The 27,108-nt window shown below is 44.6% G+C and overlaps 1 protein-coding gene across 3 annotated transcripts in view; it reads right to left on the reverse strand.

Annotated features, from left to right (window-relative positions):
* BTD (biotinidase) overlaps window positions 1-27,108 on the reverse strand; it is a 114,156-nt gene that overhangs the window by 55,073 nt on the left and 31,975 nt on the right. For 2 of the 3 annotated variants that reach the window (XM_010356059.2, XM_030933600.1), the window contains exons 2-4: window positions 24,284-24,548; window positions 17,538-17,687; window positions 12,165-15,488 (exon numbers count right to left, since the gene is read on the reverse strand). In XM_010356059.2, the coding sequence (XP_010354361.2) occupies window positions 14,316-15,488; window positions 17,538-17,687; window positions 24,284-24,532 (1,572 nt within the window). In that variant the 5' untranslated portion in view covers window positions 24,533-24,548 and the 3' untranslated portion in view covers window positions 12,165-14,315. Of the gene's footprint in view, window positions 1-12,164; window positions 15,489-17,537; window positions 17,688-24,283; window positions 24,549-27,108 lie in introns of those variants that run through there. The other variant, XM_030933605.1, reaches the window with a different exon arrangement.

Below are 27,108 nucleotides of genomic sequence, written 5' to 3' on the forward strand. Positions count from 1 at the left end.
GAGTGAATAGAAGTAGTCATTGATGATAAGGAAATGAATAAAAAATTGAAATATCAACTCTGTTAGTCTGGGTCCTCCAAAAAGCAGATATCAAGACAGTTTTAAACATGCAAGAATTTTACTAGAGAAAGTGCCTGTGTAAAAGGAAATAGAGATGATGGAGCCAGGGTTGGCTGGGAAGCTGTCAAACTACAATGCAAGTCTAACCCCAGTGAAGGAGATCAAGATCAAAGGTTGAGTGGGAACATCCTACCTGCCATGTGTGTCTAATGAACATTTGGCAAAGCACTTGGGAGTCTTTGAACCAAAGTGAGCCACTGACCTAGAGTGCCCCCCTTTCCAGGCATGGGTCTGCCTTATTATCCCCCCAACCACTCAGTCATGGATGAGAAGTCATGTGTGAAAGCATGACCTTCATTACAAGCACAGCAGTGGATTTCAAACTACACCAGGAACCCTAGGTCATTATGCTTCCTAGAGTAGAAGGTGTGTGAGATACACCAATTTTGAGTTAGAATTCTTGGGCCCATAGAGCCCTGGAGATGCTCAACCTTTGTAAACTTGATTCAAGCATTTACTGAGAATGTACTAGGTCCTGGGAGCCTTACTCAGCACCAGCCCCAGCCCTAATGGACTTTACAACCTGATGGGGAACTGGACATGGGGACAGATACATATAGGCCCCCGTGATCAGTGGGAGGCAGCAGGGCTGTGTGGTCAAATTTGTGGACTTTTGAGGCAGACAGGACAACCTGTGTGATTTTTGGCAAGTTACATAACCTCTTGAGTTTTCATCAACTCTGTCAAATGTGGATGGGAAGACTCCGTGGCTCTGGTATAAATTAAATGAGTTGATTCCCAAAAGTATTCTGCAGAAAGGGAGTAACATAGGAAGTACTCAATAAGCTATTCTAGAGGAATGCATTGAATACAGATTGGAGAGCAGTTCATTTTCCCAGAAGAGTCAGGGCAAACTAAAGGGATAAGGTAGCATTGAAGGTGTGCCTTTCCTGGGAGGACTGAGCTCATTTCCTCAAAGTGTCAAGCAGCCTTGCTATTGGGCAGGGCAGCTTCCTCTCTGTATTGTTAGGGGATCTTGGATTAAAGGGGTTTGACTCACTCTGAATATCTGGTTTAAAAAAAAATCAGTCTGAAGTTTGGGCAAGATAAAAGTGGGCTACATGTACAAAGGCTATACCCAAGTGCCTGGCAAGATTGCCTTGGTACTAATTTCCATGGCACCCAAACATTCCATTGTTCCTGTGGTGCAGCATGGTGTCACTCAATTAACAGGTGCTGTAAAGTGATACCCTCTCACTAACCAGGTAATAGCCCTCAGGGGGCTGAAACACATGTTCCACGCAGAAGAGGGCTTTGTTAGCTGTGCCATCTGTAAAGTGTCCATAGGACACTGTGGACAGGAGCACCAGTGTAATTTGTATTCTCTCTCTGAAATTCCCTCCATTTTCTTTTTCTTTTTCTTTTTTTTAGATGGAGTCTCACTCTGTCACCTCAGGCTGGAATGCAGTGGCACAATCTTGGCTCAATGCAATCTCCACCTCCCCAGTTCAAGCGATTCTCCTGCCTCAGCCTCTCAAGGAGCTGTGATTACAGGTGCACACCACCACGCCCAGCTAACTTTTGTATTTTTAGTGGAGACAGGTTTTCACCATGTTGGCCAGGCTGGTCTCCAACTCATGACCTCAGGTGATCCGCCCACCTCAGCCTCCCAAAGTGCTGGGATTACAGGCATGAGCCACCACGCCTGGCCCCCTCCAACTGTTTTGTCAACCTGTTGATCTTGGGTTTCTGGTACTCTTTTGTGTGTGTGTGTGTGTGTGTGTGTGTGTGTGTGTGTGTGTGTGTTGCTTGAAGACTTTTATATTGTTTGCAAGATTCATGCCTAGAGAAACTGACAAAGATTCCTGTGGAAGGTGCCCTTGAATAGTCCATCACTCACCCATAGGCACAATCTTCTGAACCCACAGCAAAAAAGCAGCTGGGACCATCCCCAACCAAGAAGGGTACTTACCTGGAACATGGAAAGGCTGCTTACTTGCACAGTGCTTGTAATGTGCCTTATCATTGCTGTAATAATTACATGATGTTATGATAATAAATAACCTAATTAGCTCATTAATTTCCCATGCTCAAACTGCCTATGTTCAAAACCTAGCTCACATACAGTTCTAGGGGGGATTGGGCCGCTTGATCAGCTTCACTGTGTCTCAGTTTCGTCATCTGTAAAATAGTGTTAATAAAGATATCTATCTTACAGAGTTATTGGAAAGATTAAAGGAGCTACTATGCTTGCTAAGCACTCAATAAATAAAAACTGACATCAGTACAGCAGCCTACTTTGAGGTAGATTTTAAACAGTCACAAGTTCTTTTACACTCCTCCCACTGATGAGTGGGCTCTGTGTTTCCTCTCCTTGAATCTAGGAGGGTTCTGTAGCAACTTTACTGATAGAATATGGCAGAAGTGCCACTGTGCCTGTTTCTGGCCACAGCTTTAAGAAATTGGCAGCTTCCTCTTCCTGTCTCTTATAATACCCTCTCTGGGAAACCTGAGATGGCTCATTAGAAGTCTGACTATCCTCAGACCAGTATGCTGAAAGACCACATGGAGAGGCCCAGAGGAGCCTTCCAGCTGCCCTGTCAATGTGCCAGGGATCTGAGTGGAGAAACTACCCTGGAAGTGGGTTTTCCATCCCCCACCCCTCCAGCCAGAAAGAGGTGGGCTACATAATTGAGTCCTTCCCAAATTCATGAGCAAAATAGAATGGATGTTCAAGCCATTAAGTTTCATAGTTGAAACTTAAACTAAGTGGAACTTAGTGAAACTTAAGCTAGTGGAACTTAATGAAATGAAGTGAAACTTATGTACTTAGCAATAGATAATCACAACACTGGCTAAGAAAATCTAAACACATTAATCAAATAAATGAGTTGGGAGGAAGTGGATAGCCTCCAACCTGGATGGAGAGGATTCATATTACAAATTGAGTCTTTGTTTTTGTCTTATAAAATATTCTATATTGGATATACAAATGCACTAGGAATAAATGCTCAGTGCTGCACAGTAAAACCAGCACTCAGGCAAAAGTTTTCTCAGCAAGGCAATTTACTTACGCAGAAGGGTGCCACTCAAGTCAATCAAGATTGCAAGAGCACAAAGAACAAAGGACACCAGCGGTTTCTATATCCTTAATACAATCCCTACCTCTGTGTCCCTCCCCCATGGGCTGGGGTCGGACCAAACAATCTGAGCTGACCCGACTGACTACTTGGGAATATTTTCTAAATATGGAAGGGAAGGGGACGTGAGATACAGTGGTGAAGCGTGTGAGACATGCTGTTTGGGGGGAACAATGGGTGCAAGGGAACAGATGTGAGGTATTGATTAGAACTGACAGGAAGGGGGTAGGCTGTTTTACAATAACTAGGGGCAAGGAGGAACAGGAAAGTTGAGATTTGAAAACAAAGGACAAGGAAGTTTGCAGGCTAAATCTTTAAAGAGAAACTCAGAGAAATTCATTGTATCTGACATCTATAATAATAACAAAGTAGGCTGGGTGCAGTGGCTTATGCCTGTAATCCCAGCACTTTGGGAGGCCAAGGCGGGCAGATCACTTGAGGTCAGGAGTTTGAGACCAGCCTGGCCAACATGGTGAAACCTTGTCTCTACTAAAAATACAAAAATTAGCCAGGCATGGTAGCGGGAGCCTGTTAATCCCAGCTACATGGGAGGCTGAGGCAGGAGAATTGCTTGAAACCGGGAGGCAGAGGTTGCAGTGAGCCAAAATTGTGCCACTGCATTCCAGCCTGGGCGACAGAGTGAGACTCTGTCTCAAAAACAAAACAAAGTCCAAACAACAAAGAATTCTCTGTCATACATGAATACAGTTTAGTTTCTTATTTACTATTAGAAAAAGCATAATTTACAATTAGAAAATAATGAGAGTCTCCAAGGACATTGGAGCTGAAATCATCTAATGTAGCCTCCTTTTTTACAAAGAGGACCTTAGGCCTTGAGAGGCACAGGTACATGGCTGAGGTCACACAACAATTTAAAAGCAAGCCAGGCCTGGTCTCTGGGCTCCCAAGCCAGCACATCAAAATCTGTGTTTATTTTTTCACTTCTTATTTTTTATGTAAATTTGTAGGAATAAATCTGTTTTGTGACATATGTCCATTTTACTATTTAATACACACTGCACCAAGGAAAGATCTGAAACAATTTTCAGGGCCAGTGGAACACAAGGGCCACATTTTGTGGTATTAATTGCAAAACAATGAAATTCTTCACCCTTTTCAGATTCATTTATAAATGCCAAAATACTGGCTTTTATTATAAGAATCTTTATATTCCATCAGCCTAATAATTTTCCTTACATACGTCAAACTCCCAGCATGATTCAACCCCCAATATGCAGCAATTTAGATGAAAAGCACATTATAATTCAGAGGACACAGCCTTCCTTGTTCTTCTAATAGTTACTAAACAATTTGGATTGCAACCATTCTTTGAAGATGTGCATGTTTACTGAAAACAAAGCTTTTCTGTTGTGCACGAATGTAGGGGTTTTTCCTCCTGTGGCTTTGACGTGCCTGACAGTCTTTTAAAAACTGATACAGGTCAGGCACAGTGGCTCACACCTGTAATCCCAACACTTTGGGAGGCCGAGGTCAGCAGATGACCTGAGGTCGGGAGTTTGAGACCAGCGTGACCAACATGGAGAAACCCCGTCTCTACTAAAAATACAAAATTAGCCAGGTGTGGTCGTGCATGCCTGTAATCCCAGTTACTCGGGAGGCTGAGGCAGGAGAATCGCTTGAACCTGGGAGGTGGAGGTTGTGGCGAGCCAAGATCATGCCATTTACTCCAGCTTGGGCAACAAGAGCAAAATTCCATCTAAAAAAAAAAATAATAATTAGCCAAGTGTGGTGGCAGATACCTGTAATCCCAGTTATTCAGGAGGCTGAGGCAGGAGAATCATTTGAACCTGGGAGGCAGAGGGTGAAGTGAGCCAAGATCGCCACAGAGTGAGATGTCATCTCAAAAACAAAAAAAAATGGATGCAGGACTATATTAGAAAATGTTAAGCTTAACATGAATAATTCCAAATAAATTTTTTGGTTTTTGTCCCTTAAACTGCTATTATAGATTTTTTAATTGTTATTTTTTCCCTTAAATTACTATTTATTACGTTCCCCTCAGTGAGTCCTCATGGCTTGGACACAAGGTATGACTGGAGGAGGAGGTGAAACATCTGAAAACCTGTCATCAGTCAGAAGAATCATTTTAAATGACCATGTTATTCCCCTGCCTAATCCCCTGCAATGCTGCCTGCCCACATAAACCCTAACTCTGCCCCAAGCCTGCAGAGCCTGCAGAATCAGCCACTGCCGCCTCCCCTGACTTCATGCTTCTTCCCTTCCCTTCACTTGCCCCAGTGCCCAATGTTGCCTTACTGGCCTTTTACATTTTTAAACTTGTTAGTTCTTCAAATATTGTGGTAGCCATCTGGAAAAATAAAATGTGCACAAATATCCTTTAGCCATTTGTTTTGGGGGGTAGTGTGTATTTAAATCCTGTGTTCACATGAACACTAGGTGATAATAAGCTCTCTCTAAAGGTGACAGTCTTGGCTGGGCGCGATGGCTCATGCCTGTAATCCCAGCACTTTGGGAGGCTGAAGCAGGCAGATCACTTGAGATTCAGCCTGGCCAATATGGCGAAACCCTGTCTCTATGTTTAAAAATCAATTTTAAAAAACAGTAACAGTCTTATGCGACGTTGCATCCTCCACAATTTCTAGCACTGTATTTTACACGGAACTAATGCTTAATTTTCACACATGATTTTTTGAGAGCTGCAAGACATCCATAGTAGGATCAACAATTTTTAAAGAATTAGAACACCCCCAAAGTTATACCTTATCTTACAAATCACATTATACATAGTCATATCTTTAATTATGAAAGAATCACTTTAGACCCTTAGAGTTCTTCCAGATCGCTGGTAGGAATTTCACCCATTACGTTCCAGTACTTAGAGAAAATGTAAATGTAATTGCCTTTAGTCAAACAAAAAAATAATATATTTGGATGATGAATAAGTCACCCTGAAAGGGTTGAAAATGAGCATGATGCGGAGAGAAAACATTTCTGGGTTGGCGATGTGGAAGCACTGGCTGTGCATTGGTCTGGGGTGGGAATTCCAGGCTTGCCCTATGTTGCTGGGATTCTGTTTAGTCTCGAGCAAGGACTTCCCTTCCAGGCCTTAGTTCCTTCTTCTGTAAAATGGACACACTTGCCTGTTTCAGAGGACTAAGGTGATGATTAAGACCCATGCACCTGCTTTGGTATGCGCCGCATTAGACAGTGGGCTCACACTTGATTAGGATCAGAATCACCTGGAGGGCTTGCTAAACACAGATTGATGGGCCCTACTCCCAGAGAGTCCAATTAAGGTGATCTGGGGTGGAGCTCAAGAATTTGCATTTCCAACAATTTCCCAGGTGCTACTGGTGCTGCTGCCTGGGGCCCACCTTTTGCGAGCTCCTGGTCTGTACCATACCAGGCTGTTGGATAACTCTGTCTGGGGTGGGTTAGACAAAATTCTGGGGGCAGATTTTCGTGGCCACTGTCAGAATACCTCCTCTAGAACTTCCGATTTCAAAGCAACCAAGTTCTGTTCAGCATGGACCCTTTTTTTTGTTGTTCTCCCTCTGAGAACATCTCCCTGTTGCATTTTGCTATTCAAAACCAGAAGAAAAGAGAGTAGATGTAGATGATTTCTGGCTTTGTGAAACCCAACAAATAATAGCCACTGATAGCACTATATATATATATATATGTTGGGAGAGATACCTGATTAGGAGCAGTCAGCATAGCTGGGAGATTGAGTGTTGGATGAATTTTAACTTTCATGTGGGAGATTAAGGTGCTGGTAGCAGGATTATTGTATTACTTATCTATTGCTGTATAATAAATTACCTCAAAACTTAGAATTTTGAAACAACATACATTTATATTTACAGTTTCTGAGACTTTAGGAAATCAAGAGTGACTTCATGGGGTGGTTCTGGCTCAGGGTCTCTCATGAAGCTGCAGTCGTTTCCCAGGGCAGTTGTCATCTGGAAGCTTGACTGTGGCTGGAGGATCCACTTCCAACATGGCTCACTCATGCTACTAGCTGGTGGCTGTTCCTTGCCAAATGGGCCTGTCCAATGGGATCCTTGGGAGATGGCAACTGACTTTTCCCAGAGGGAGGGACCCAAGATAGCAAGTGAGCAACCAAGATAGAAGCTGCAGTATCTTTTTTTTTTTTTTTTTTTTTTTTGGAGGTGGAGCGTCTCTCTGTTGCCCAGACTGGAGGGCAGTGGTGCGATCTCAGCTTACTGCAACCTCTGCCTCCCGGGTTCAAGTGATTCTTCTGCCTCAGCTTCCCAAGTAGCTGGGACTATAGGCATGTGCCACCATGCCCGGCTAATTTTTGTATTTTTAGTAGAGACAGGGTTTCACCATATTGGCCAGGCTAGTCTTGAACTCCTGACCTTGTGATCCGCCAGCCTCGGCCTCCCAAAGTGCTGGGATTACAGGCATAAGCCACCATGTGCGGCCTGCAGTATCTTTTATAACCCAATTTCAGAAGTAACATGCCATCGCATCTGCCATGTTTTACTGGTTACACAAAACGACCCCAGAAAAATGTGGGAAGTGCTACATAACGGGTACCAGCAGGTGGGGAGCACTGGGAGCTAATCTTGAGACTAGCTACCAAGGTTATGTTCATTAAGAAGCTTCTCTCTAACTCCTCTATTTCTTCTCAAATGAACTGTATGAGCTTGCAGAATGTTCTGGAAGAACCATGCCAGGGCTGCATTTGTCTTCCCTGCATGCTCCATCCACCCTTCTCCATTCTGTTCTGTGACCCCCAACACTGACTTCTAGATAGCACCAACCAGATTATCTTGTCCTCTGCTTTCCTGTTGGGTCCAGCCAGTGGCAAGTCACAGCAGGAGTCGGGAGCAGAGAAGAGAGAGGAGACAGGATATGGATCGCCCGGGTCTCCACCTGTCACACCACTACGGTCTGGCTGTGTCTCTCACAGCCCCTGCTCCCGCCAGGCTGCTCTCTCCATAAGCTTCCCTCTCCGGGTTCTGGTAACCACTTCAGCCCTTCACAGCTTCAGGCCTGGGGCGCTCATAGCTCCTGCTGTCGCTAGCCCCTGGGTAGTGCATTATCTTTTCTGGGTTCCCCTACATCCTGCCCATATCTGTGTAAATCACTCTGTTCTCTTTTTTTTTTTTTTTTTTTTTTGAGACGGAGTCTAGCTCTGTCACCCAGGCTGGAGTGCAGTGGCGCGATCTCGACTCACTGCAAGCTCGGCCTCCCGGGTTCCCACCATTCTCCTGCCTCAGCCTCCCGAGTAGCTGGGACTACAGGCGCCCGCCATCTTGCCTGGCCAGTTTTTTGTATTTTTTAGTAGAGACGGGGGTTTCACCGTGTAGACCAGGATGGTCTCGATCTCCTGACCTCGTGATCCACCCGTCTCGGCCTCCCAAAGTGCTGGGATTACAGGCTTGAGCCACCGCGCCCGGCCAATCACTGTGTTCTTAAGCTCTCCTCAACTAATCAAGATTTGCAGTCTCCCTCCTGCTGTGGCCCCGACGACAGCAATACCTGACTGGAATCACAGTGAAATTTCTGCTCAGAGAAAAAAGCCCCATGGACATTTACTCTTTTGGACCGACTAGATCCCACTCCCTTTCCCCTGGTAACGCTGTCCCAGTGTTCCCTGGGAAACAGCCCCCACCCCTTAATCCATGAATTTCAGGTCAGAGCTAAGCCTATCATCCCTCACCCTGACGGTGGCCATGTGACTCAGTGCTGGCCAATCATAATATCACAGCCCTGGCCGGGTATGGTGGCTCACGCCTGTAATCCCAGCACTTTGGGAGGCTGAGGCGGGCAGATCACAACGTTAGGGATCGAGACCATCCTGGCTAACACGGTGAAACCCTGTCTCTATAAAAATACAAAAAATTCGCCGGGTGTGTTGGCACGTGCCTGTAATCCCAGCTACTGGGGAGGCTGAGGCAGGAGAATTGCTTGAACCAGGGAGGTGGAGGTTGCAATGAGCAGAGATTGTGCCACTGCACTCCAGCCTGGGCATCAGAGTGAGACTCCATCTCAAAACAAACAAACAAACAAAAAAGAGTATCACAGCCCTCTGGCCAATCATTGAGTCAGGATGGGCATGTGCCCTAAGCAAGAGCCCAGCTTGTTCAGCTCTGAGACTTTTATTAGGGACTTCTTCTCTGGAGTTGCTGAGAGACAGTCTAGAACTGTCATGGCCATAGCTGCAACTACATGGAGAGTCTGTCTGTGAGCGAAAATGATAAAGAAGAGTGCAGAGTAAAGTATGATACTGTGTCCAGAGGCACCATTTGAGCCCCTGGATTCAGCAATGCCTGAAGAGAATTTATTCTTAGACTCCCCAGTTATGAGTTAGTCAATTTTTTTTTTTTTTCTCAAAGGAAAAGAAAAAGATGAAGAGGAGAAGGAGAAGGAAAATGAGAAGAAAAGTTATCTATGAAAAAATTATATATGCATGATGCCTAGAGTTCAGATATTGGGAATTTCATTTTTAATGGTGCAGCTATTATTTAGATTTTGTTTTACTTCAGTACTAAACACAAAAATAAAAATAACTTTCCAAAGGGAAATAATGTTTTGTTGTTTTTGCAAAGACAAAAGATGAATAGGGCACTGGCTCTGGTCTTAGAGGGTGGGTCTCCATGGAGTCCCTATAAAGAAGATGCAAATCCAAGACTCAGCACATATTTGCATGTGGGCAATTCATTAATATCTCTCTGTTAATTTTCCCCATCTGCAAAATAGCTGTAGCAAACCTTCTTTAGGGCTCACGGAGGTTAAGGGAGACCATTTATGTGCATCCAGCACAGAGCCGTCACTCACTACTAGGTGGCTACTCTCGGCATGGCTCACGTTCCAGCAGAGAGAACTCAGATAAATAGTTCAATGAGAAAGGGCTCTGGGAACTGGGAATGGGAAACACCAATTCAATAAGGGGAAGAGTCACAAGCTGTGATGAGAGAGTAGACCTTGAAGGATGGATGCGTGTTCATCAGAAGACATCATTTCAAGCAGACAACAGTACAGAGGCCAGATTGTGCTCAGCACACTGGAGGAGCTTAAAGTAGTAGCTATGGCTGGACCAGAGACCCAGGTTCACAGTAAGGGACATCATGTGAGCTCAGAGGTCAGGCGGAGCTGAGGCTGTGCAGAATGTGAACTTCGGCCTGAGGAACAGGAACTGTTGGGAGGTGAGAAACAGGAGAGCTGTGATTTGGATTAAGCAGAGTGGTAGCCCATCTCCAGATGGTACCCAATGAGATTCACCTCTGGGCATCTAACACCCTCTGTCTCTTTCCACAGGGAGCAGGGCTGACCTGTGTAACTCAATAAGATGGTGCCACATATTGCAGTATGACTTCTGAGACTAGATCATAGAAGCTATCACGGCTCCACCTGTGCTCTCTTGGATCACTTGCTTTAGGGGAAGCCAGGGGCCACATCATGAGGACACTCAGCTATCCCTATGGAAAGGCCCATGTGGTGAGGAACTGAGACCTTCTGCTAGCAGCCAGCACCAACTTGCCAGAATGGGCCATTTTGCAAGTGATCCTCTGTATTTGTTTCCTAGGTCTGCCATATCGAAGTACCCTGAACTGGGTGGCTTCAAACAACAGAAACATATTGTCTCATAGTTGTGGAAGCTGGAAATCCAAAATCAAGGTGTTGGTAGAGCCATGCTTCTTCTGAAACCTGCAGGGGTTGGTTGTGTGTGGGGGGTCGTTTCTTGCCTCTTGTAACTTCTGGTGTTTTTTGGCAAGCAATTTCTGGTGTGCCTTGTCTGGTAGAGGCATCCCTGTGATCTCTGCTCCTGTTGTCACGTGTGTGTCTTCTCCTCTTCTGAAAAGGACATGTCATATTGGATTAAGAGCCCACCTACTCTAGTGTGACCTCATCTTAACTTATATCTTCATCACATCTGCAAAGACCCTATTTCCAAATAAGGCCACATTCTGAGCTACTAGGGGTTAGGATCACAACGTATCTTTTTAGGGGAAGACGCTATTCAACTAATAATATTCTCCAAATCCAGTGAGGACTTCAACCAGCTGCAGCCTTGGCTGACATCTTGACTGTAGCCTCATGACCCGCTTTCCTGCCCCACAGAACTGGGTGAATTAACAATGTCATGCTTGTTTTAAGCCATTAAGTTTTGGGGCAATTTGTTCTGTGGGAATAGGTAACTAACATTCAAAGGGGGGTTCGGGAATGAAAGACTGAAGCCAGCACACCAGGACCTTTCTCTGGCCTGAGAAGAAACATGGCCCCCCAAGCAGTCCTACTCACAGATCTTCAGGCCACATCAGCTCTTGTCTCAAATCTAGGCCTTTGTGCACAATACATTTCATACTTTTATGCCTTTCTATTTTGTCCTATATAAACCCACTTTGTTGAGAAATTGTTGAGTGGTCATTTCACTTGAGCAGTTCTGGGTTTCACTGAGAATCGGAGCGGCTAACTCACCGCTGGTCCTCTCTGAGCAGATCTGCTGTGCTGGGACACCTCCGGGGCTACCAGCCAGTGCTTTGACTGGCTGGCCTTGGGCTGGGTGCCTCCTCCTGGTTCAATATGCCATGGCTGGGGGGTGGGGGCACAGGTACCAAGCAGGGCCACCTGTGGGGAAAAGTGGCTTAGGTGGGTTTCCCTCAGCAGGGGCTCTGAACAGGCCTGTGTCTTGGGAGCAGACGTGGTGGGCTCTGGGACTTGGCAGTCTGTGAGGAGGCGTGGTTTTTTCCTCTCTAAGAACAGGGCTTTTAAATCCAGTGTGAATACAGCTCACTGTGCCTCTCACTTCCCATGTGAGAAAAACCACAGAAAAGCACAGCTGCACCTACATGAGAAACCACGCAAACCAAGCTACTTCCCCCAAGACTGGTTTAGCCAAAAATGCATTTGATTTCCTGTCTCTATGTTGTGGTCAAGATTGCCATTTGCTTCCTGAATTTCAGGATCACAATCGACGAAAGCGTATCACAACCATTAGTCATAGCTGTATTTTTTTCCCTGAAAATGATTTATTTTCCCATCCTCTACTTTGTTCTGTTAGCTGGCAGCCACTTCTTTGAATTGTAAAAATTACTTTGTTCTACCACCATTATTTGCTTTTCCCCTCATTCTACTTCACGAGCAATTCATTCTAAATTGTAGGTAGAAAATAACTCAGGAAAAGTTCGTGGTACTCTGCCCAGAAGGGCGGAATTAGGATCTTGCAGGTGCTTATTAGATGTTTACTGGGTGAAGTAGTTCTGCCAAGTCTGTATTTAGAACTGGCCTCTCTTTCTCAGGCTTATTTGAATCATCTTGGCATAAAGCAATGATATGCATTTTTAGGTAATTTCTGTCTCCCTGGGGTTTGAGGCAGAGAAGCAGAGTGAGCGGTGGACAGCCACATCTGGGGCCGCTTCTGGCCTGCCAGCTCACGCCTGGTGGGAGCTGCACTGGGCGGGAAAGCAAACTCTGCCATTTGATGGGAGAGGTCCTGCTCGCCTTCCAGAGGGACTTCCTAGGGCGTGGGGAACCCCGGGGCTTGCTCAGGAATTTCAAGTCCTTCCTGCTTATTCCCTGAAGACTTGACTCATCCCAGACCTTTTCGAGGGATCAGTGAGTCAGCAGGGGCTGGTGCTGGCTCTGCTTTTTCCCACATGGTTTATTCAACATGCATTCTACGAATAAAAAACTGAGGCCCGAGGTCTCCCAGTGAGGGGTAGATGGTGAGGCCATGCATGGAAACCCCATCAGTCTGACCGTAGAATCCATGTTGTTAATTATCCTGCCTAAAAGCCAGAAAAGGATCTGAAGGCCTACACCGTGGGGGGAATAGGGAGATCATTTCATTTTTTTTTTCTTGCTTTATAAAATTGTGTGATGTTTAAGCACATACTGTTTAAAAAACTAAAAAGGGGTTCAAACTAAATGGCCACATTTAAGAGGCAAATCACTGAAGACTATCCATTCTGCACTTAAAAAATGATCTGAAACAGCTACTAGGCATGAAGTCAAAATCCTTTTTAAAATGGCTCTGAAATGTTGGACACAAATTACACAGAAATCAGTGGACTAAAAATGTCTTCACCATATTGAATCTGCTAATTTTGCATCTGGAATTCCTGACATGGGAAGCTCCTGCTCTGTGCCTGTTGGGTGACTGAATAAATGCATGACTCAAGTGGGCCACCCTCCATGCCCTTCATGGCAGTCCTTGCAACTTACCTCTATGGGGTGCCAAGCATCGCTGCTAAGCAAGGAGATCCTCTATAGGGCTCCGGATCAAATGATACCAGCATCAAGCCATCCTGAACAGTCGGGCAACGTGCCCAACTCTTGCCCAAAGCTACTGTGATGTATTAAGGTCCCTGGAATCCCCGGATGAGCTGTGTTGTACAGGAAGAATTCTATTACTCATCCCTTCCCATGGCTGCCCCCGTCTCAACATTTTCCAGTCCCCACCCGCCCTTTACCCCGAAGCGCTGCACTCTCTCCAGTTATTCCAGGTCCTGCCTACACATTCCATTTACTGACAGAAAATTCCATTACTGGCAGATGTGAGGAACACTTCTTTTCTATTTTTAAAAGCCGCTTTAAGGTCTACATTTCTGACGCTGCCGGTGGCGCTAGCACTGCCATTTCATCTGGATAGAGTTCCGGTTGGCCAGAATGGGAAAGTTCCCCACAGGGGCCATTTCTAATCGAGATTTTGCTTTGAGAGCTTGTTTCTTACCTCAGAAAATGTTTAAGGCTTATGAAATATTTACATGTCCTGGGTAAGTCACTTGATCAACAAGATTAAAAAAAAAAAAAAAACCTAAGCCACTACTTTGTGGATGTGTAAAATAGAAACTGACATTTATTTTTGTTTTAGCTTGAGACCAATTGCATACTGAGATTTGTTAGAGGAAGATGTGGCTTGAAAAAGATAAATGTGAATAGAAAATACCAGCTAATGTCTCGATGACTGAGGTTTAAGAGAAAGCCACTGAGGGAATCTGCCTCTCCTACTCGTTCTACAGTTCCCAGGGTGGAATCTGGTGCCACAGAAGTGGGCTCCTGCCCTTAAGGCAGAAAGGTGGTCCCAGGGCTTGTAGCCTGTGGAAGTGCAAGGCTGTCACCATGACGGCCAGAGTCCGCCCCACAGACCACATACTTTTCCTAGTCCCTCTCATACAAGCGCCCATAGAGAGCTGCCGTCACCAGCCCGGAGGACAGCCCACTCTTCCTCAGGAAATAGTGGTCCTTCTCCCAGCCAAGCTGGTCAGGGACTTCTAGGGTCATCCCTGAGGTCAGAAACAAAGGAAAGACATAGGAAGTACTGAAGTTGCCCCACAGGTGAAACTCGAATATCCCTGTGGCCTCTGTGATCTCCTGTCCACAGGTGTCGAAGCCAAGACCCCCACACCTGACCAAGGCACACACTTGGATGTAGTAAGTGCCATGTACCGTGTGAAGCCCATCAAAGACGCCCAGGGCATACAGCTCTTCGGATAAGGTGGGCCTCTCGTAAAGTAAATAACAGCAGAGGCCATTTGAACAGACGTGGAGATAGCCTTCCTTTCCCCAGACGGGGACCAGGGTGAAATTGTCATACATCATCTCAGAGTGAAATGTGGGAGAAGCATTCATGTTCCACTTGGTGGCTTCATCACAATGGACTTCCTGAGCATCCTTCTCACAGTACGGATCGCCTGACAAAATTTTTAAAAACTTACTATGGGATGGGTCCGTTTCGCCTGTTGCATTCTCTGCACCCATGAGACCCACTGGATTTTTGGCCACCCGGGCAATTATAAGGTGACCTTCGGGATTCTCCATGTCATGATACCAAAAGGACTCCAGAGGGGTGTGTATGCCACTCCCTGTCATCCCCAGAACTGGGTGGTGGACATTAGCTGCCAGAACGTTGATGCCAAAGGCAACAGCAAAAGCTTTCTGAATCTCAACTGCTGCCAAGAGTGGGAGCTGGTTCATCCAGGCAGTCGGGTACACAACATGCTTCACCTTGTAGTCTCTGAGAAGTCTGATGGCAGGGTCAAAGAACAATATATCAAAGCACGTGAAGATGCCAAACCTGCCAGCAAAGGGGGTATCAAAGGTGATGTGATCCACGTTAAGAGGAACATCAAATGCTGACTCAAAGTAGAGGTTGTGTTTACGGTAGCGGTCAACAAGGGTTCCCTTATTGCTGAACACGACATCTGTGTTGAACTGGTATCTCCCATCATTTGGGCACCCTGGATCACTGCTATGACAAGGCTGCTTTGTCCCAAGATTGGCCACCAAGAACATATCTCCCTCGATGGCCATACAACTCAGGCGCTGGAGCACCTAGAGGAAAAAAGGTATCAATACATGAGCTTTTAAAATCCTTCCTTTTGCTTCTTTTATTTTTTTTTTCAAGAGACAGGGTCTTGTTATATTGCCCAGGCTGGACTCAAACTCTTGGCCTCAAGCAATCCTCTCGTCTCAGCTTCCTAAGAAGCTGGGACTACAGGTGTGCACCATTGTACTTGGCTCTCACAATTTTTAAATACAAAAGTACTTATATTGTATCCATAATAAACAGCTATCATGTATCAATAAGAAAAAAGCAACCACTACTGAAAATGTGCAAAGGATATAGACAGGTGATTCACAGAAGAACAAAGAAAAATGGCCTGCGAACATCTCAAAAGATGCTCAGTCTCATTAGTGAGAGAGAAATGTGAACTAAAACAATGAGATAGCTATCATTTCTCACCTGCATAAGACTGGCAACAATTCAAAAGATTATTCTTTTTCTTTCTTTTTTTTTTTGAGGCAGCGTCTGGCTCTGTTGCCCAGGCTGGAGTGCAGTGGCACAATCTTGTTTCACTGCAACCTCTGCCTCCCAGGCTCAAGCCATCCTCCCACCTCAGCTCCCCAAGTGGCTGGGACTACAGGTATGCATCACCACATCCAGCTAATTTTTGTATTTTTTGTAGAGACAAGGTTTCACCATGTTGGCCAGGCTGGTCTCGAACTCATAAGCTCAAGCTATCCGCCAGCCTCAGCCTCCCAAAATGCTGGGATTATAGATGTGAACCACTGTGCCCAGGCTCAAAAGATTATTCTATCTTGCATTGACCAAAGGATGAAAAAAGAGGCACTCATACTGTATTACTGGGGCTGTAAAGTGAAATCAAAGTTTTTTAAGGGGGAAATTTGGTACTCTTTAATATAATTAAAAATGTATATATCCTTTGAGGGATTCTTCATTTTTTTTTTTTTGAGGCGGAGTTTTGCTCCTGTTGCCCAGGCTGGAGTACAGAGGTGCGATCTTGGCTCACCGCAACCCCTGCCTCCTGGGTTCAAGTGATTCTCCTGCCTCAGCCTCCTGAGTAGCTGGGATTGCAGGTATGCACCGCTACCTATGGCTAATTTTGTATTTTTAGTAGAGACAGGGTTTCTCTATGTTGGTCAGGCTGGTCTCAAACTCCCAACCTCAGGTGATCTGCCCACCTTAGCCTCCCAAAGTGCTGGGATTACAGGCGTGAGTCACCGCACCTGGCCTGAGGGATTTCATTTCTAAAAATTTTATTTTACAGAAAGACTTGAACATGTTTACAAAAATGTAATAGCAAAAATTTAAAAATGAATAAGCATATATAGTATGCTTAAAAAGAGGATGTCAAGGCCGAGTGCGGTGGCTCATGCCTGTAATCCCAGCACTTTGGAAGGCCAAGGTGGATGGATCATGAGGTCAGGAGATTGAGACCATCCTGGCTAACACAGTGAAATCCCGTCTCTACTAAAAATACAAAAAAAAAAAATTAGCTGGGTGTGGTGGTGGGCACCTGTAGTCCCAGCTACTCAGGAGGCTGAGGCAGGAGAATGGCATGAACCCAGGAGGCGGAGCTTGCAGTGAGCCTAGATTGCGCCACTGTACTCCAGCCTGGGCAACAGAGCAAAACTCCGTCTCAAAAAAATAAATAAATAGATAAATAAAAAAGAGGATGTCAATAACTATGAAATTCATAGAAGAGAATACAGCTGAATGCACATCAAATTGTTGATGGCAGTTTCTCTAAGCAAGGGCATAGGATGAGGGGCAGGCTGTGGTGAAGATGAACTTTTGTTTTTTAACTTTTGGTTTGTTTTGGTTTGGTTTAAGTATACATTCCTGTATTTCTTGTGTAATTAATAAATGGAAAGATCCATAGATGAATAAGTGCCTTGTAACGTCAGACATTCTTTAATGGAATGAACATGTGGCACGTGGATCCTTGGGAGTTTGGGTTGGATTTTTGGGATCCTAAGGTCTCCTTTCGATCTCAGTTAACATGTCATAGCTCCTGGTCCCTGACTTAGTTTGTCTCTGTGTACCCTCAGCCTACGGAGGAAAAAGGCCAAAATCACCTCCGTGTCATTGAAATGGCGAGGCTCCAGGCATGGGTTCCACCCGACCACCTGGGGAGACGGCATGAAGTCCAAAAATGGATAAATGGATGTTCTTGTAAAGTTGAATCCATGAATGCCATCTTCTGGAAACACTATAATCTGTACACCCTGAAAAGGAAAACATCGAAGAATAGTCTGTTATGAGACGATGGGAAGCACCGCTGCATTTGTTCATTCTTCTGTTCATTCACTCGGCAACCATCACGAAGTTACTGTACCAGACCCAGAGGCACAGAGACGGTGTCTTTACTCTCCTCAGAGACCTTAGTCTTGGGGATGCTGTCTCGCTTCACCTGATCCCCAAGGAACAAAGACAAAGTCCTCTAGGAACAACCATTAACTGTGCCTGGGGTCATGTGAGGGAAGGAGGGAATGAGAGTAAGCTCAGGAGTTTGACAAGCAAATAGCTAGAAAGGATTTAGAGTTCTTAGAGCACCAGGGGAGATGGGGCTGACTACAGGGCCCTGAATACACTGGGCCCATTAACACATGTGGTATCTTCGGTCTGGTGGTTGTCAACTTTCATTGTGCATCTAAATCAGGTGGGGAACTTCTGAAAAGCACTGATGCTGGGGCCCTCCCCTGTGAAGTCTGATTTAATTGACTGTGGGCGGGATACTGGCAACAGTGTTTGTTTAAAGGCCCCCCGGGTGATTCTCATTTGTAGCCAAGGTTAGGACCCACTGGGCCAGTGGGTAAGAGGCAAGTGTGTTGATCTCAGCCTGGAAACAAGAACTCACTTGAAATCTCCATTCCCCAGCTGGGAATTAGGAGGCTCCCTTTGGGACTCTGACCACCCTAAAGGCCTTTTCCCACACTTGGTAACATCTTGTGCTTCCTGGCTGTGATGGCCTGGGGCTCCCTGTGACATTTACAGCAACCTAAAAAAATACAAACAAACAGGGCAGCCCTCAGCTCTCAGGGCTGGGGCATCATTCTTCCACTGCTCTCCACTTACAGGGTTTAAAATGTCAAGCCGGGAATACCAGCCCCAGGGAGGAAGGTGGAGAAGGCAGGCAGAGAAGGCATGAATAATTCAAATTAGCAAAGTTTGAGACACTTATTTCTGGAATACATTTCAAACTTTTATATTTTTTTCCTGGTTATAAAAGCTTCAAAAGTTTAACTGTAGAAAATTTGGAAAACGGGGAAAAAATCATAATTGTATAACACAGATACTTATTGTTAATATTTTGGTTATTTTCATTATTTTTTCTCTCTCTGTATACGTGTATATGTGTATATAATGGAGATCATAATAAATATATGGTTTTACTTCTTGACTTTCCTCGTTAAGAACTTTAAAAAATATGACCAAGCATGGTGGCTCATGCCTGTAATCCCAGCACTTTGGGAGGCCCAGGTGGGCAGATCACCTGAGCTCAGGAGTTCGAGACCAGCCTGGCCAACGTGATGAAACCCCATCTCTATTAAAACTACAAAAATTAGCCAGGCATGGTGGCGGGCGCCTGTAATTCCAGCTACTCAGGAGGCTGAGACAGGAGAATCACTGGAACCTGGGAGGCGGAGGTTGTGGTGAGGTGAGATCACTCCATTGCATTCCAGCCTGGGTGACAGAGTGAAACTCAGTCACACACACACACACACACACACACACACACACAAAACAAAAACAAAAAAAAGTTCAAAAATACATTTGTAATGGGGCCACATCATATTTAAGAGGACGCCATCGTTTATCCTCTATTATTGGAATTTGAAGTGTCCCCAACTTTTTGTAATAAAAAGAAAACTGTGGTGACCATCTGCATAGTGTTTTCAAAACACTTATTGCATAATTATATACTTCACACAAATCTTTAATTGCATCTCTGATTATTTCTTTGGAAGAAAGTCTTACAAGTGAAATTACTAGGTCAAAGGGTATAAAAATTAGAGTTTTAAGTTTTGTTTTGTTTTCTGAGAGATAGTCTTGGTCTGTCGCCCAGGCTGGAGTGCAGTGTTGTGATCTCGGCTCACTGCAATCTCTGCCTCCTGGGTTCATGTAATTCTCGTGCCTCAGCCTCCTGAGTAGCTGGGATTACAGACATGTGCCACCACACCTGGCTAAATTTTGTATTTTTAGTAGAGATGGGGTTTCACCATCAGGCTGGTCTCAAACTCCTGACTTCAAGTGATCCGCCCGCTTTGGCCTCCCAAAGTGCTGGGATTACAGGCATAAGCCACGGCACCTGGCCTAAAAATTAAACTTTTAAGTTCTTAACACACACCACCAAACTGCTTTCCAGAAATACTATACCAATGTATGTTCCTTCCAGTACAGTATGATCTCATTGCACACTTAGCAATGACCGTGTAAAGAAAAATTATCACAAACCTAAAAATAAGGCAAAGATGGAGATGCAGCCTTTCCAAATTATACTAGGGTATTGTGTAACAGGCTCACTCCATTACTCTTTAATTAGCTACAGAATGTACCACTGTTTGACTTTGTTATTTAAAAGATCACCTCAAAGATTACAATTGTATTGCCCTACAGGACATTACCCAGTTTTGCATCTATTAGGAAATTCATTTCAACAATCACTGGACTGACTGATATACACATTTCCATTCCTCAAATTTTCCTTTGAACCAGCTTTACCATCTTACTGGTTCCTTAATTAATGAATTAAATAAAAGCTTTATTCATTCTATATTTGTATGAGTCATCTTTTCAGATTTTTGAAAATTATAGGTGGATAGATATTTTTCTTTATTAAAAACAAAACTTTGAGATCACCAAATGGTTCTTCACGGAGAATACCATTGAAATTATGTACACATACTAGATTATTATCGACCAGGAATGAGGAAAGGAACCAAACCTGAGCTGGGGCAAAACTTCGGGTCTGATGTGATGAGGATATCTAGGAAGTAATTTGCATTCCTGATAAATGGCTTCAGCAACTTTCTGGTAGACCTCAATGAGATCAAGAACCCCCTCCTTCTGAGGAATGAAGGTTACAAACCCAAGTGACTGCCCAGCCTAATCATCTTGAAACTGGACTCTGCTTTTCCCCTATGAATGCCTCTACTGAGACAGAAATATAGTCATGCACTGCATAATGACATTTTGGTCAATGACAGACCACATATGTGATGGTGGTCCCATAAGATTATAGTACTGAATTTTTACTGTACCTTTTCTATGTTTACATACACAAATGCTTACCATTTGCTACAACTGTCTACAGTGTTCAGTGTAACATGCTGTAAAGGTTTATAACCTAGGAACAATGGGCCATACCATATAGCCTAGTAGGCCCTACCATGTAGGTTTGTGTAAGTAAATGCTATGAGGCATGCACAATGACACAATGGCCTAATGATGCATCCTCTCAGAACATATCCCTGTCATGAAGCAATGCATGACTGTGTTTCAATTGGTTTGCTCAGGAACCTCTCACAACTTTGATATAAAACTTTCACACAAACTTGCTATCAATTTGTCTTAGAAGTTGCTTTAAAACATATAACCAGATTTGCTTAATACCCTGTACATATCTTTGATTTTCAACCCTCAGTACATGTGGCTTGGTCACTTTGTGGCTAAGGTAAGAAAGTGCTTATGGAAGACAAGTCTGTGGCTTGGTGAGTCTGCGTGGCCAGCGGTCTCTGATCTGTGCAGGGTATTCATGTGTCAGGGTTGCGTGTTCTGGGATTTCTCTAGAGACTGGCAAGGGCTCCTGAACCAGTAGTTTCTGTGCTGCTGGTCTGTAAGGCTTGGAAAGTCCAAGACTTAGGACCCAGCTTCCTTTCTTAGCTGATGTTTTCTGCCGGAACACCATGGGCTGAGTTGAAAGTCGTTTGCATTACTGGTCTGAGTTGAAAGTCGTTTGCATTTACACCTGTAAATGTATTCATCCTTTTTAATTTATGTAAGGTTTTTCTGTATGCAATTCTCGATTCTTTAAAGAGAGGGCAACAAATTCTGGTTTTCTACTGTCATGTGAGAACATTAGGCCCCAGCAACACATCATCATGTAAGGAAAAATAAAAGTGCTGCTGGAAAACAAACCAACACAAAACATAGAACCAGGTATGGGAACTGAGATATCTGTAAATTCTAAAAGTGATCACATCAACAGCTTCATCCTGGTCCTGGAAAACAAATAGAGACGGAGTGACGCTGTGCAGCTGGCATGGATTCAACAAAACCGTGTTAAGTGCTTCCTTTGGGGGCAGGTTATGGAAAGGTGAATGCAGGAGAATTCTACAGTCACAGTCTGGGTTTCAGTGTGTCATTTGCCAAATGTCTCAGAATGGTTCGGTGGACGGGGGAGGGAAGCAAGAGGCAGATGACATTTCAGGTGCTGGACTCAGTGCCATGCAGGCAAACATCTCTATCAAGAGAATGCCTGCCCTCTAGGAGATCAGTGTCATCAGGAGGTCTGAGGGCATAGCCTGGGTTTTTTTTACACTGACGTCAGCATAGACATAAATCAGGTGTGTATCAAATGTGTGAATGACGTAAAGGTAACTGATACTTGGGATGTCAGTAAAGATCCCTAAATAGCCCAACAGGCTGGAATGATGAAATTTAACAGCATAAATGTGAAGTCTTGCCCTCAGCTTAAATCAATCACCTTTATAAGTACAGGATGGCAACAGCAGCATGTGTGTCTGCTCGTGTGAAAAGGTGTTTTAGTTGACGGCAAGTGCCTTATACACCCACAGTGAGACGTGTGGCTGCCAGTGGTTTTCTGGGGACAACATCTAGAATGAGACAGGTGAGAATTCTCCATCCTGCCCTTGTTAGAATCGGGAGAGCTACATACAGTTCTGAGCACAGAGAACACGTGGAAGTCTTTAGTAGAAGGTTTGGAAACTGAGTCTCCTAAGGAACTGTGGAAGAGACTGAGGATACAGCCTGGGGGACAAATGCCGGGGGTCATGACAGCTGCCCTCAAAGGTGGAGAAGATGGCATGTCGTGGTAAGGGACACGGCCTGCTCCCTTTAGCTCTGAGGATGGAATCATGGTGGCAGTTACAGGGAGGCTGACTGCTGCTCATTGAAAGGAAGACCTGTCCAGAAGTTCCCACCATTGGAACAAATGGACCTGTGAGACTGAGAGTTCTGAGCCACTGAAGGTGTTCAAGGAGAAACCGTATGTCAGGTTGGAACTAAAGAAAAGTATCACCCTTGCAAAAGTTGATCTTGGTTAAAAAAAAAAAGAAGTGTCACCCATCAGAAGCTGGACCAAGTCTTCAAGTTGCCTTTCAACATCATGTTATACCCACATACACACCCCCCTAAAATCACCCCCCACCCCGTACACATAGCCTTTGTACATGTATTATAGACTAAACTTTTAAAACGTAGCACTTTTTAAATTGCTGTGGCTGTCCAGGCCATCCTGACCGCCCTGCTCTAAGGCAGGGGCTGTTTGGGGCAGGACCTGCTGGCAGGGCTGGTTCTGCCCTTTACATTCCCAGAGAGCAGGAAAGTGTTGCTCACAATGAGTTTACATCCTGTTGAGGCACAGCAGAGCTTCCTCAAGCAGTTGCGCTTGGTCACCCTGCACCAGTTACAGCCCAAACTTCCCTTTGGGTTTGTGTTTTCCAGCAGGGCATTTTCTTAGGCAACCTCTGGCACCACATTTCCCTCTTTGCCCCCAGGGGGCCTCTCCTTTGTCCCCACCCTTCCTGGAGGGAGCAAGAAATTCAGGTCAACCAGGAAGCCTTCACAAAGGCTGGCACTGACCTTCCCTTTGTCAGTTTGGGGTCTGTTCTGTCTGGGCAAAGGTCTCAGACTGTTCACAGTCTGACACAGAGACCGGAAACGAGCCCCAAACAGTCTGAAGGGAGCAAAAGGCATTCCTGCAGATGTTTACTACTTCAGTGAGGCTTTGGATGACTCAGAGAGGTCATCACGCCCAGTCATCTTCAAATTTTTCTGCACATTAGACTGCCCTGGGGAGCCTTGAAACAATCCCAATGCCCAGTCCACACCCCTTCCACACCAATTACAACGGACTCTCCGGGACCCAGGCAGCCACACTGTTTACCACTTCCTGGGTGATTCTTATGTACAACCACACTTGAGAAGCGGCGATCTAGTCCTGGACTTCTCACACTTGCCGTGTGAAAGCATCGCCTGGGGATCCTGCTAAAATGCACATTCTGATTCGGTAGGTCTGGGGTGCAGTCCAAGATCCTGCATTTCTAACAAGCTCCCAGGGGATGCTGATGCTGCCGGTCCATGGACCACTCTCTGAGGGGTAAGGCTCCTAATCCAACTGACTAATTCAACTCAGGTTAACTAGCTGGATGATTTTTTTTTTTTTTTTTTTTTTTTTTGAGACGGAGTCTCGCTCTGGCGCCCAGGCTGGAGTGCAGTGGCCGGATCTCAGCTCACTACAAGCTCCGCCTTCCGGGTTCACGCTATTCTCCTGCCTCAGCCTCCCTTGTAGCTGGGACTACAGGCGCCCGCCACCTCGCCCGGCTAATGTTTTGTGTTTTTAGTAGAGACGGGGTTTCACCTGTGTTAGCCAGGATGGTCTCGATCTCCTGACCTCGTGATCTGCCCGCCTCCGCCTCCCAAAGTGCTGGGATTACAGGTGTGAGCCACCACACCCGCTCGTTGGATGATTTTTCAGAGGGTGGTAGGAAGCCTGGGATTACCCAACCACTGATCAAGGGGTAAAGAGCAATTTGTTGTGTTCTACGAGAGAAACTCAGGTTCTGAGAAGCATTCTTGCCTTTTGGGCTGCAGTCATCACTTGCTGTTCATAGATGTCAAGGTTCTGGTTCATGAGCTCCAAGGCCTCCTGGCGGCTGATGAGAGCCAGAGGGTTCGGACTCAAGATGGATGGATGCTCGTACACGGCAGCCACATAATATTCAGCCTCGTGATGTTCAGCCACGCTCTCCTTCCCGGTGTGGGCTCCCAGGGCAACCACGTAACAGCCGCAGAGGAAAAGAGCAAGCTTACTTCTGGCTCCAGACATAATGCAGACCGTAAATCTGGAATGTAATGGGGCAAGGGGAAAACAGCTGAATAAAGAATCCTGCCAAGAATTTAACGTTCGCAGCTGTGATTTATTAATCCCAGCAATTAAACTCACTCGCAGTGATACTGCGGCTCAAAGAGTTTGTTTCATGTTCCTAATAAAAGAGTATGTGTTTCTCTCCAAACACGTAGCAAGCCACATTTAAAATGGCTCACTGTGTTAATAGTCTGGTTTTAGAACATTTCCAAAACAGACTCAGCGTTTGCCATGATTTTCTTACCCAGTGTTCAGCAAGACCGTAGTGCATCACTACCCACTTTTCTAGCTGTGCACTTAAATTTTAAGCAATAGTAATTATCCAGATTATTTGGCATAAATTTGTGATATATTTCACACTCTACTGTCTGCCCTCTATCCACACAAACACACTACAGGTCAGCCATCCGTAATGTCTGTGATTGTCATGACCCTAATAACACAGCTTGGCTTTCCTGACCATCAAAACCTGATGAATTATAATTCTCCTTGCATTTCTTTGGTTAGTAAAAAATACTATGGATAATTCTCCCTCGATTCACAACAAAATTATTTATTTGGTGCCAAGAAACTGCTGGCTTCTACAAAGTCTCCCAATAAAAGCATGTTATTTTTCCTCCTTGAACTTGAGAATCGCCACTGCACATTATCACTTTCTTAACTCCGTCTCTGTGACTCCAAAACTCTTGCTCAAAAGCCTACTCACTTGGAAATAAAATCCTTTTTGCAGTGATAAAATGCAATTTTCTAGAAAATAAACTACAAATTTCCAGAGAGTAAACTCAGTTTCATAGCTTCTACCAGAAAACACTAGAAGTAAATGACACTTCTGTGTGTCTCCTCTGACCTCCCAGAATAGGAATGTTTCTTTCTAAACAGTGTGTGTTACTAAGTGTTTTAGAGTAAATAGTCCAATTCTGCCTTTAAAAATCAGGCTGGCCTCCCAGCTGAAGCATCCTCTCAGGCAGAGATTTACTGGGTAGTGTGCCAAGGCCAGGCCACCTGCCCCTGGAGATGTCCTGGGGCTAACCAACTGCCCAGGAATCTGGATTAAAAGTCAAGATAACAAAGACAAATCAAAGAATCATACTGCTGCCCTTTAAAAAGAAAATGACACCCTGTCCAAGTCTCAACACATAACTCCTGTGTTTGCATTTTAAAACCAAACTCCCTAGGCTGCAAAGTTATTTATTTTTTTGTCAAAAGTTCCAGAAACAAACCATAGTTATTTTCATCAATAGACTAAGAACTAGGAATGCTCATCTTGGCAAAATTAAATATTCCTCAGAATGAGAAGTATTTTCCCACCCCAACCCTGCTCCATCTCAAACTGTTACTTCTTTCCCCAGGAAATAAATGTACCATCCAAACACCAAACCCCAGGATTTGTTGCCATTCATCTGGGACACTGTAAACAATGTTTTAAGATAAGAACAAGGAGCTTTTGAGTGAGTAGTCATGAGTTTTTGAGTAAAAACAAAAGTGTAATTGATAAGCTTTGTTATCTGATTTTTGCCTCTAAAGACAAGCAAGGAATAATTTAAAATGTCTCAGAAATCCATTTTTCCATTCCATCGCTGGTTTCACAGTGATAACAGAGAGTGGTTTTGGGGGCGAACTTTCATCTTCAAAGTCATACTGACAATATTTCTGAAGTATAAGGCAAAGGCCTCACTAAGAGGTGTGGAAACTGAGGCCAGGAGAGGAGGGTATGAACCAGTCCCCAGTGGAGGCAAGTCAGGAGTGCCTGGGGCCAAGAGTGGCATTCACATTAATTACATCTCTTTCTTAACTGAGAGCTGGGTACCACCGATGCTGGGGTACAGAATATTTGTTTAAGCCTGAAGGACTTGCAATCCAGCAAAACAAGGAAACCACAGAACACGCAAGGTATCACATTTCTTTCTATCTTGAGAAAATAAAATTTATTTTACCAAAGGAGCCTAGCAGGAGAGCTCTAAGCAGCAATCATTTGTGTGTGAACAAAGGTAGGTCGATAATAAGAGGTTATGCAGATTCAACCAGGTATTCATGCTTGAAGGAATCAAGCTTAATGAGGTAGAAGAGAATGAGTAATTACAACAAAAATAGGTCTAGTCAGCCGGCCCTCAGTATCCATTGTTTCTGCATCCATGGATTCCACTAACCTTGGATTGAAATTACTGGGGCAGGATGGGGAGAGGGGAGCCCAATAAAATAATAGCACAACAATAAAAAAAAGCAATTTAAAAAATACAGTATAACAATGATTTATATAGCATTTAGATTGTATTAGGTAGTGTAAGGGATCTAGAGATGATTTGAAGTGTACAGGAGGAAGTGTTTAGGTTATATGTAAATTCTACACTATTTGATATAAGGGACTTGAGCATTTGAGGGTTTTGGTATCCACAGGGGTCCTGGAACCAGTCCCAACAGATACTGAGGGACAACTGTACATCAATTTGCCCTTCCAAAAGAAACATTTTATCCAAATTAGCAAATGCTGCTTCTCTCTCTTTGGCATCACAGATACCTTCTCAGGAAAAAGTAAACAG

The sequence above is a fragment of the Rhinopithecus roxellana genome, chromosome 1 (assembly GCF_007565055.1).
Source record: "Rhinopithecus roxellana isolate Shanxi Qingling chromosome 1, ASM756505v1, whole genome shotgun sequence".
Classification (NCBI taxonomy): domain Eukaryota; kingdom Metazoa; phylum Chordata; class Mammalia; order Primates; family Cercopithecidae; genus Rhinopithecus; species Rhinopithecus roxellana.